This window comes from Panthera onca, chromosome E2 (genome assembly GCF_046562875.1).
Source record: "Panthera onca isolate mPanOnc1 chromosome E2, mPanOnc1 haplotype 2, whole genome shotgun sequence".
In the NCBI taxonomy this organism is placed as follows: Eukaryota; Metazoa; Chordata; class Mammalia; order Carnivora; family Felidae; genus Panthera; species Panthera onca.
The window spans coordinates 24,679,323-24,690,690 of record NC_138353.1 but is presented as its reverse complement, the minus strand read 5'-3'; the positions used below and the strand labels follow the sequence as shown (position 1 = coordinate 24,690,690).

At 37.8% G+C, this 11,368-nt stretch overlaps 1 protein-coding gene and 1 non-coding gene across 2 annotated transcripts in view; one reads left to right on the top strand and one right to left on the bottom strand.

The window, feature by feature from the left end:
- Positions 1–55: 55 nt before the first annotated feature.
- VPS35 (VPS35 retromer complex component) overlaps positions 56–11,368 on the top strand; it is a 28,531-nt gene continuing 17,218 nt past the window's right edge. Inside the window, exons 1-5 of the mRNA XM_060650843.3 lie at positions 56–177; positions 6,008–6,106; positions 7,342–7,438; positions 8,756–8,879; positions 10,138–10,320. Coding sequence (XP_060506826.1) covers positions 175–177; positions 6,008–6,106; positions 7,342–7,438; positions 8,756–8,879; positions 10,138–10,320 — 506 coding nt within the window. The 5' untranslated portion in view covers positions 56–174. The remainder of the gene's footprint in view (positions 178–6,007; positions 6,107–7,341; positions 7,439–8,755; positions 8,880–10,137; positions 10,321–11,368) is intronic.
- Positions 11,044–11,116, bottom strand: TRNAK-CUU (transfer RNA lysine (anticodon CUU)). The gene has a single exon. It is a non-coding gene; the product is annotated as a tRNA-Lys (tRNA).

The window sequence follows — 11,368 nt, the reverse complement described above, 5'->3', positions numbered from 1 at the left end:
AGCCAATAAACACGCGAGACTTGAGTTCCTAGAAGCGGGCCAATCGAGGAGCCGCCTGCAGGGTCCGGGGGCGGGGCTAAGGAGGGCGGGGTTTGGAGAGGCCGCAGCGTCACCTGACCACAGGAGGCTTCGCGCGGGGTGGGTGCTGCTTGCTGCAGGCTTTGGGGAGTCGCCATGGTAAGTGTTGAGGGGCGGCGGGCCCCGGGCGGACCCTTCTTTCAACCTCTGCGCTCTCCCACCGCCCTGGAGCCTTGCGGGCGGAGTTGGGGCTCTGCAGCCTGATCGGGGCTAAGACCAGCTCGGCTTGGCCTGCGGGATGAGGACAGGCCGGGGAAGGCCGCAGGCGGGCAGATCCGAGATCGGGGTGGGCGGCGGCTCCTGATCGCAACGGTTGCTCTGGAATGGGGTAGCCTTTTCGAGGGGGTGTCTCGGCCTGTAGGCTCTGAGGTCCATGAAGGCCTGCTGCCACCTCTTGAGTGGAGTCGGCCACCGCCGCGCCTTGAGGGGAATACCGGGTCTAAGCGTCAGGCTGGGTCGGGGGCGTGCAGTGGGCCTGAGACTCCGAGGTGGCGTAGGGATCCGCCCAGAGATTGATCTGTCGCTGGCGTGCGTTTCCACCTCTGTGCCTGGTAGTGCTCTGTTGTCCCCACGCCCTTTTCTTGTACAAGAAATACCTACCGGAGGGGCCAAGTGGTGTCTTGGCCTTTTTCGGCCTCATAGCCCCCTTCCACTGCTGTGTTTGTCAGCGATTTCTAGGGACTCACGTGAATTTCCTGGAAGGACTCTTGCTATCTGATATCCATTAAGTAGGACAGAAAGGAGACTTCTTGTTTCCTTTAATGTTTGTTTATCGGGTACCTTGGCTATATTACGTGTATTCTCATTGATGAAATCTAAGTATTTTATTTGCTGGAAGTAGGCATTCATTCTTGTTAGCTCCTCTTCGTGGTGGCAGCAAATCGTGATGTGGCTGTTGGCCTGTAAACTTGAACTTCCTCAAAATGTAAATCCATGTGCCTAGTTTCCACAAAGGCAAGTTGTCACTTGCATTTTATTAGCTTTTGACATAATCTGCAGTGTATAAACCATGTTTTGGGGTGTTGGTGTATTCTATGTAATTTTAATGATCTCATTATTCAGTTCATGTAGACAGGCTTTTATAAACCTCTAAGCCTGGAAACAGACTTCACTTTAAATGTGTTAATGCCAGAAAGCAGGATTAAATGTTTGACATACTACTTTCATATAATATATTGCCGTACAAGATTTTGTTTATTTCTCAGAATTTTTACAATAGAGAACTGATGTAAGGACGATGTAAAAATTTAGCGAGGATGTGTCAGTTTCTCAACATTTATGGATTGATATGTACAGTGTTTTGTAATGGAAAGCACTTAATTAAGGATCTGCTGTACACCTTAGTTCTGTACTGGGTGAACCAGTTTGAAGCAGTGAGCTGGACACACGGTCCTGTCCTCATGGACATTTTTGGGAAAGGAAACTTGGCTGTCAGTCTTGTCACAGTCAGTGTTTCTATGAATTGGGCGAGTCATTCATTCTTCTTTGAGTCTCACTGAAAACAACTGTTGGCTTCTTTGGCTCTTCCCCGTCCTAAAATTCTGGGATACAATTCAATTCAAGCATATTGTATGCCTTCTAATGTCAGTGCTAGGCACTGGAAACAAACACGGTCCTTACTGTCCAAGAGCTTAAGAGTGTCTAACAGGGAAGATATGCTTATGGAACTTAATGTAATATAGTCTTTACAGTCTTTATTAGCACTGTCAGCTCAGTGTTGTGGGATCGTAGAGGGAGAGAGTTCTGCTTCAGGAGCCTGAAAAAGACTATGGAAAGTGACATGTGAACTGAGACAGTGAGGAAGGTAAGCAGAAATTCTCCAGGTGGAGGAGAAAGAGCATTGCCAATAGGTGAAGCTGAGAGAAGTGAATGCTCATGGTGTGTACCAACATAGAATTCCTGGAGAAATTTATTGGTAAATGAAGTTGGAGCCAGTTTAGTGTTCAAATTGTATTTTGAAGTTCCCAAGCCCTCATCATCCTTAATGCTCTGTACTTCAGTTGTAATGTTGTGAAAGGAAAAGAAAGGGAAGGGAAGGAAAGAAAGCAAAGGAAAACAAAAGAAAATACAAAATTTCTGATTTTGAGAAAAATAAAATAGTACTTTCACTAAATATGATGAAATTCTGTATCTTTGTGAGAGTGGTTATTTTCACTTTACAGTTGATTTGCATTGTGTTAGGATTACATCTACAGCATATCAGTGAAAAAATGGACCAGTAAATAAGTGGCTAGGATGGGTGGAGATAATTGCTTGTATCTGAGGGGGGTATAATAATAATAACACTTAAAAAGTGCTTATTACTAAGTGCTAGGCATGTTCTGAGCTCTGTGTCATTTCATTTATTCGTCATAATAGTATAAGTACTCTTACTGTTCCTGTTTGATGGAAGAGGAAATGAATGCGCATTGTTTGAATGGAGAGTAATTTTATAAGTGATCCGTTCATAATGGATCACTTTCTCTGCCTTTCTCTGAACCGTGTAATTGTATAGACTTAGGACTGTTTGGCCTGGGTCTCAAGCTAAAGTGAGCCTAGTCACAAATGTTAATTTGATCTTGATTCTTTAGTGTTTCCATTTTTCTCTGACCCATGTAACTGCTAAGTATAGAGTCATTTGTAAATGAGGAACCACTTCTGTAAGTGAGGAGACATTGATTACCTGGCTCATGTTTAATGAGAGCATGTTCGTAACAGTTCTTACTGTTCTTGCTGTATGTGACACTTCCCAGGGAGGGCATCAAGACACTCCCTTAGAATAGCCATATTATGGCTACATTTGTATAATAACTACATTGTTCTGGGAGTAATATCTAAAAATACATTTCTTTATTATAGCTTTAGTTTTTCATTTGTAGCCTACTTTGTAATAAGGGTGTAGTTTTCTACATTTTGTATTTATGTTTCTATTTTAAACCCAGTTGATACAAAATAGAAGAATTTTGCTAAAGTTTTATTTATAAATCACTGAATCTATTTAGTTCTATACAAATATTTTTACAATTGTAGTCTCTTTGTAACCAGTTATATTTGCTATATTAAAGTAATTTTAATACAGAATAGCCAAAAGGTGGAAGCAACCCAAGTGTCCCATCGATAGATGAATAGATAAACAAAATGTGGTATATACATAATGATGGAATATTATTCAGCCTTAAAGGAAAGGAAATTCTGACACATGCTACAACAAGGTTGAACCTTGAAAACATGCTAAGTTGAAATGGCCAGATACAAAAGTGTATGATTCTACTTATATGAGGTACCTAGAGAAGTCAGACTCAAGAGAAAGTAAAATGGTGGTTTCCTGGCATGGAGTGGAGAATGGGGGATTATTTTATGGGTAGAGAGTTTCCCTTGGGAAAGATAAAAGGCTGCTGGAGATGGATGGTTGGTGATGACTGTGCAACAGTGTGAATGTACTTAATGCCACTGAACTGTACACTTAAAAATGGTTAACATGGCAAATTTTGTAAGTATTTTACCACAATAAAAAATAATTATAAAAATTTCTTGATGTATAAATATTTATCTCTAAGTTGATCATCTGAATGTAATGAAATCTGTTGATTCTAATAATTGTTAAATCTATTCCATCTAGAGATAAAGAGCCAAAAAAAATTCCAAACTATAGTTTGATGTCACTGAAGTTCTCAGAGGACTAGCCCAGGATGAATAGCAAATTTTATTAAGTCAGAATCCTCAGATGCTGGTGTTGTCTTTGCCTCTGAGACCAACATTTAACACTAATAGTTCTGCTGTGTAAATTAATGTTCCCTTTAAGTTTAGCTTAAAAGACATAACTTTTTCTTTGAAATTTGTGTATGCTTGTGAAGAAGTGTGGTCATAGGGAAGCACAGGATACTAGAGTTTGCCATGGGAAAAAGATAGAGACGCTTAGCATTTCTTGTTATTAGCTTTCCCCTCTTTACAAAATTAGACCAAGAGAAAACTTTCCACTTTTATAAGTGATTATAATTCAGAAATGGGTTTTATGTGGTTTTTGTTACTCTCAAATTCATTGTTGTTTTGATTGTCAGATATTGGAACAGACCAGATTAAACTTTCACGTTTATGTGTAAGTCTTTGCGGCCTTCCTTTCCATCTTATTGTGTAAGAGGGATTTTATCTTTGGTTATTTTTTTTATTAAGGTGAAATTTATATAACATAAGATTAGCCATTTTAAAGTGAACAAGTTAGTGACATTTAGTACATTCGCAGTATTGTGCAACTATTTCTGTCCAGTTCCAAAACATTTTTATCACTCCCAAAGGAAACCCTATACTCATTAAGCAGTTATTCCATGAGTCTCTCTTCTGGTAACCACCAGTGTACTTTTTTTTTTTTTTTAATGTTTATTTTTTACCAATAGAGCACAGATGCGCATGTGTGTGCGCCTGAGTGGGAGAGGGACAGAGGGAGGCAGACAGAGGCTCGGAAGTGGTGCAGGGAGCCCTACGCAGGGCTTGAACTCAAGAACCATGAGATAATGACCTGAGCCAAAGTCGGAAGCTTAACCAACTGAGCCTCCCAGGCGCCCCTCTACTTTCCGTTTCTATGGATGATTTGCCTATTCTGGATATTTTATATGAATGGACTCATACAATATGTGGTCTCTTTTTTGTCTGGCTTCTTTCACTTAGCAAGATGTTTTTTAGTTTCATTCGTGTCACATATATCACTACTTTGTTCCTTTTCATGACTGAATAATATTCCAGTTTATGTGTTTATGTATATGTGTATACCAGAACTTAACTATTCATCTATTGATTCTTTAGTCATTTTTTTAATTAAACACGTAACCTGAACATTCTAAAACCAACTCATTCTTTCCTACAGTGAACATTTGTGAATATCACAGAACCTAATATAAAAATGATCATCATTTATAATTGCAGTACAGTGCATTTATAGAGTGTAGAGGTGTAAACACGTTTATATAGCATAAAGGAGGGTGTAGTTATTTCTGCTTAACAGGTAAATCTAATTAATTTTGCAAATAAGGTTTTGCTGGTAACAAACTGAAGAGTACATAATATTTTGTCCATTATAACTATAGATTTTTCTATTTGAAATGGTAAGGTAGGTACTTGAGAGTACTCCTATGGCCTTCTACATCAGTCACTAATATTAGTTTCAGTTATTTTATTTCTAAGTTTTTTAGTTTCTTGTTCTATATTGCCTGAAAATGTCAGTGTTCCATAAACTGGCTTCTTGATCTAAGAATAGACTAAAATGCAGATGAAAAGTAGTATGGAGAAAAAAAGAGGCTTTTAGAGATTTGGGTTACACTATACCTATCACAAAGACTAGATTGATTGGATGGCTGTGTTCGGGTTGGATTTAAACTAACACCACATGTTTTTTGAGGCCAACCTGCTAACAAGTATGTTGAATCAGTTTCTGAGAGAGAAGAAATTCTGTATACATTACTGTTCCCCTTTGGCATTATTTTGCTGTTAAGTTAGATGACTGGGTTCAATAGTTGTCAAAAATAGATAAATGGGCTTGAGATCTAGAACTGGAATGAGCTTATGAAAGCTTTGGAAAAGGGCTATGGCTAGAGCTATGGAAATAACAGATTTTTATTTTTTTATTTTAATTTTATTTATTTTTAAAAGTTTATTTAGAGAGAGGGAGAGAAGTGCGCAAGCACATGGGTGTGGGGGGGGGAGGAGGGGAAGGCGGGTGGGGGGGGGAGAGAGAGAGAGAGAGAGAGAGAGAGAGAGAGGGAAAAAGAGAATGAATATGAATCCTGTGCAGGCTCTACCCATCTGGGGGCTGGATCCCATGAACTGCAAGATCATGACCTGAGTGGAAATCAAGTGTCGGACGCTTAACCCACTGAGCCACCCAGGCACCCCAGAAATAACAGATTTTTTAGAGGAGAGTGCTAATGGGACATTAATGGAAATATTTTTTATTTTTCAGCCTACAACACAGCAGTCACCTCAGGATGAGCAGGAAAAGCTCTTGGATGAAGCCATCCAGGCTGTGAAGGTCCAGTCATTCCAGATGAAGAGATGCCTGGTAAGAATGTCAATATGAAAGCAGAATTTCAGCCTGGGTTTTCTTAAGTCCTATAGCATCACTTCTTCTGTCTTTATCCCACGTCCCTCAAGCACTGTGTGGAGCAATTCCAACAGAGAGCCCTGTTTACTTGCATTTGCATTTATGATTTGGGATTGTCTCTTCTCTACCAGAATGTAAGCTCCAGGAGGACAAGAAACCCTATCATCTATTTACACATAGTGTTGATCTACATACCAATATCTGCCCTTAGTTACTAGCCTCATTGATTCTATATCTCAAATCTGAGGAGTACTTGACATATAATGGGTGCTTAATAAATATTTGTTGAGCAAATATATTTAAAAGCTTTCAGTTTGGATTATTCAGCTTTTTTTCTATCTTGAAGACTTTTTGTTTCTATCCTGAGTAGATACATATTTTTTGCAGCAACCAACTTGAAAATTATCCTTACACCGGTTTCTGTGTTTTCATATTCTAAAAGACAGGGTAGGAGGTAATCTGTATAGAAACTATGGATTCTCTGCATTAAAATTTATGAAATGGAACCAAAGAGGCCGGTACTTCAAGTTATAAGTTGCTCTGATGATGATGATGATGATGATAATACCTTATCTTTGTAAAGTGTCTTATAGTTTCTAAAGCTTAGCAGTATGCCATTTTAACCAATTATACCTACTGTATTTTTTTCTTACAAAAAAGTGTGTTGGAATGGAGAAGACGGGTGGGTATGGAACTTGGTATTGCTTGTTTCTGTTTTTTCTGAGTCTGAATATTGCTTTCTGTATCTGCAGGCATTTTTTGTATTTATGTGTTCAGTGGACACATGGGCATTGTGAGGAGGAAAACATACTTAAAAGGATAGTCATTTCATACATATCTGAAGAGTCTTTACTTGTGGCAAAGCCATTATCAGGATAATATCTTGCTTTAAAAGAATTAGTATGCCAGCCCTCTTGATTGTAGGAAATGTGAATTAATGGAGCTAGTTTCATAGTCACTAGGGGTTGAAAAGATTAGAGTTATGCCAGGAAGTTTGCAGTCCTAGTTACAGATGACTTGCTAATAAGCTTTGCAGTCCTGATGAACCATGAATCTTTTTCTTTCAGTAGAGAGAATGTAAAGTGAAACTAACCTGATTTGCATGTGATTAAAATAATTTAAGTACTACATACTGTATAACAAATCCAAGTTAAATGAAAGCTTTCTCATCAGTTCTCTTGGTATTTCTGTAGGACAAAAACAAGCTTATGGATGCTCTGAAACATGCTTCTAATATGCTTGGTGAACTCCGGACTTCTATGTTATCACCAAAGAGCTACTATGAACTTTGTATCTTTTGAATGTTGAAGATTGAACATTTTCATCATACTTTTTTTCTTGATAAGGCCATATTTTGTTTGTTCCTTATTATGTTTTTCTGGTTTTACATTATTTTTCATTGTCTTAACCAAATAGTACTCCATGGAAATTTTGTGAGAAAAAGAAAAACTGAATATCAGAAACCCTTTTTCTATGCCTTAGCTTCTTTAAATAGGTTGTTGCAGTTTCCAGTCCCTTCATGAAGGATATTGAAGCTATTAGGCAGTTGGTTCTTTAATGCTTAGATTTTGTTATGCAGTATTCTGAAGTGGAAATGAATTCAATGATTTGCCATTTTAAAATCCTCTAGTAGTATGTTAGGCAATCCTTGTTTATACTCCTTTGCTTTACCAGACTATCTTTAAAAACCCTTATTTTATTTTTTTTCTTTAGCATTTTATTCCATTTATTTTTTAAGTTTTTAATCACCTGGTGCTCATTGTGACAAGTACCCTCCTTAATCCTCATCACCTGTTTCACCCATCCTCCAACTCCTGTCCCCTCTGGTAACCATCAGTTTGTTCTCTATAGTTAAGGGTCTCTTTATTGGTTTGTCTCTCTTTTTTTTTCTCTTTGTTCATTTGTTTCTTAAATTCCACATATGAGTAAACAGAAACTTTATTAAAAAATTTTTTTAGGGGCGCCTGGGTGGTGCAGTCGGTTAAGCGTCCGACTTCAGCCAGGTCACGATCTCGCGATCCGTGAGTTCGAGCCCCGCGTCAGGCTCTGGGCTGATGGCTCAGAGCCTGGAGCCTGTTTCCGATTCTGTGTCTCCCTCTCTCTCTGCCCCTCCCCCGTTCATGCTCTGTCTCTCTCTGTCCCAAAAATAAATAAAAAACGTTGAAAAAAAAATTTAAAAAAAAATTTTTTTTTTAAAATGTGTATTTATTTTTGAGAAAGGGAGAGACGGAGCACGAGCAAGGGAGGGACAGAGAGAAAGGGAAACACAGGCTCTGAGCTCTTAGCACAGAGCCTGATGTGGGCTCGAACTCATGAACTGTGAGGTCATGACCTGAGCTGAAGTTGGATGCTTAACCAACTGAGCCACCCAGGCACCCCATAAAACCTTTATTTTAAAATAAGGAAAACCCACTGAAATCGTCTTCACTTAAACACATACTTTTTTGAAGGACTAATGTTTAAAATATCTGCCCAGTAGTTTAATGACTCCAACAAGTTCATTGTATTGCTTAGGCTGGCATTGCTTCTCGGCCTTTTGGCTAAGATCAAGTGTTGTATTGCTTAGGCTGGCTTAGCTTTATTTGAGTCCTTAATCGTAATGAAAAGATATGGCTATTTCTGATGAACTACACTATTTGGAGGTCTACCTGACAGATGAATTTGCTAAAGGAAGAAAAGTGGCAGATCTCTATGAACTTGTACAGTATGCTGGAAACATTATCCCAAGACTGTAAGTAATTGAGAATTTGAGGGCTTTTATAACTGCATTTTCCACTTTATGTTATAGCCTTTAAACTTTGATTTTTAAAAATCATTTTTAAGGTTACTTAATTTCTTAACAAATTGAGATTAACATTTTGGTAGAAAGTCTAGGTTTTCTTTTTTCTTTTTTTTTTAATGTTTTTACTTATTTTTAAGTACAGAATTACAGAATACGAGTTGGGGATGTGCAGAGAGGGAGGGAGACACAGAATCCGATGCAGGCTCCAGGCTCTGAGCTGTCAGCACAGAGCCTGACGCGGGGCTCGAACTCACAGACTGCAAGATCATGACCTTAGCTGAAGTCGGATGCTTACCCGACTGAGCCACCCAGGTGTCCCCCCACTTTTATTTTTTTAATATTTATTTTTGAGAGAGAGAGTGCACACACATGCACACACACAAATGTGGGCAAGGGCAGAGAGAGAGGGAGACAGAATCTGAAGCAGGCTCTGATCTGTCAGCGCAGAGCCTGATGTAGGGCTCGAACTCATGAACTGTGAGATCATGACCTGAGTCAAAGTTGGACACTTAAACAACTGAGATACCCAGGCACCCCAATACTCTGTGTTTTCTTTTAAGGTTTTAGGGTATGATTAATTTTACTTTTTATATAGATAGTTGAGGAATTTTTGAAATAGAAAAGTGGACTTACTGTTTTGTTTAATGTCGTGACTACTAGAAAAATTAATGATGTTTATTCTCTTCCTAATGTGTAAAGGTGATTATGATACTCATGTGTGTATATATATATATATATTTGTATATGTATGTAAATATACATAACCTGTATGTAAATATATATGTAAGTTGGGGAGAGGGTCAATGAGTGGTTTTCTCTCTTTATAAGTTCTCTCTTTTTAAGTTTATTTTTGAGACAGAGCATTCAAGTGAGCAGGGAAGGGGTAGAGAGAGGGAGACAGAGGATCTGAAGTGGGCTCTGTGCTAACAGCAGAAAGTACGATGTGGGGCTTGAACCCACAAACCGCGAGATCATGACCTGAGCTGAAGTCAGATGTTTAACTGACTGACCCACTCAGGCACTGTGGTTATATTATAAATTAGATATTTTTTCATTGTGCAGAAGAAAAACATGGTTCCTGTCTTGCTTAATAGGTTTGTAGTCAGTATGTTTCGACATAATCAAATTCTTGACTTGAATATTTTACTTATTTATTTATTTTTGAATATTTTATTTTTAATCAAATATTTTCTCATAATTCCCCTAGTTATCTATTGATCACAGTTGGAGTTGTATACGTCAAATCGTTTCCTCAGTCCAGGAAAGATATTTTGAAAGATTTGGTAGAAATGTGTCGTGGTGTGCAACATCCCTTGAGAGGTTTATTTCTTCGGAACTATCTTCTTCAGTGTACCAGAAATATCTTACCTGATGAGGGAGAGCCAACAGAGTAAGTGATTTTCTTTCTTGATTTAGTTGTAAGATTTTTTTGTTGTAGAATATGCAAGAAGTATAGAAAAGTGTTTGGAAGAAAATAAATCTCAGTAATTCTCCTCCCCACACCCAACTAGCGACTTGTAGCATTTCATGTATGTATTTCCCCTGTGATACAGAACTCTTGAGCATGTGTGGTGTGATGTAAAATGTACTATTATGAAATTTATGTCTGTGGATTATTAGAACCTGCTTTTTTCATTTAACACAATTGAGAGCATTTTTCCATTATGTTAAGTATTCTTTGAAACTGTGACCTTTTAAATTACATTTATGATGAATTCATGAGGTATGATGAACTTTTTCCACAAGTGAGGCTAATTTTCATATTGTTTCTTGAGTATCTTATCAGTTTTATAATTTATGGACTGGATAACCTGGATATAAGAGACTTAAGTTATCTGTGTACACAAATTACATATTAACTCCAAAACTGAAAAAACAAAAGCCTTTCAGTGAGAGCCCCATCTCTTGTGTGACCAGTATTCTAGTACCCACATCCATTGCACTTTTATTCTACAAGTGTAGATAGTCAGCCAGCTGTGGTCTTCAACCAACTAGATGAACTATTTATGTGAAGATTCTGTAGATTGAGGAACTTAATATCTTTTTGTTTAATTTTATTTATTCATTTATTTTTATTATTTTTTTATTATTATTATTTTTTAGGTAATCTCTACACCCAACATGGGGCTTGAACCCGTGACCCTGAGATCAAGAGTCACATGCTCTACCAACTGAGCCAGCCAGGCACCCCTTATTTATTTATTCATTTATTTCTAAGGTGCACAATTCGATAGTTTTTAGTATATCTACATCAGTTCCTTTTTAAGGGAAAAAGAATATAATAAAAATTTACCATGCATGTGACAAAGTTAAACAGTATAGAGGAGATAAAAACTTAACAGTGCTGAGGAGATGGTGAGGTTATTTGTTTTATTATGATTTGACTGTCACTTTTGAGCATTTATTTTTTATTTTTTTAAAGTGTATTTATGTATTTT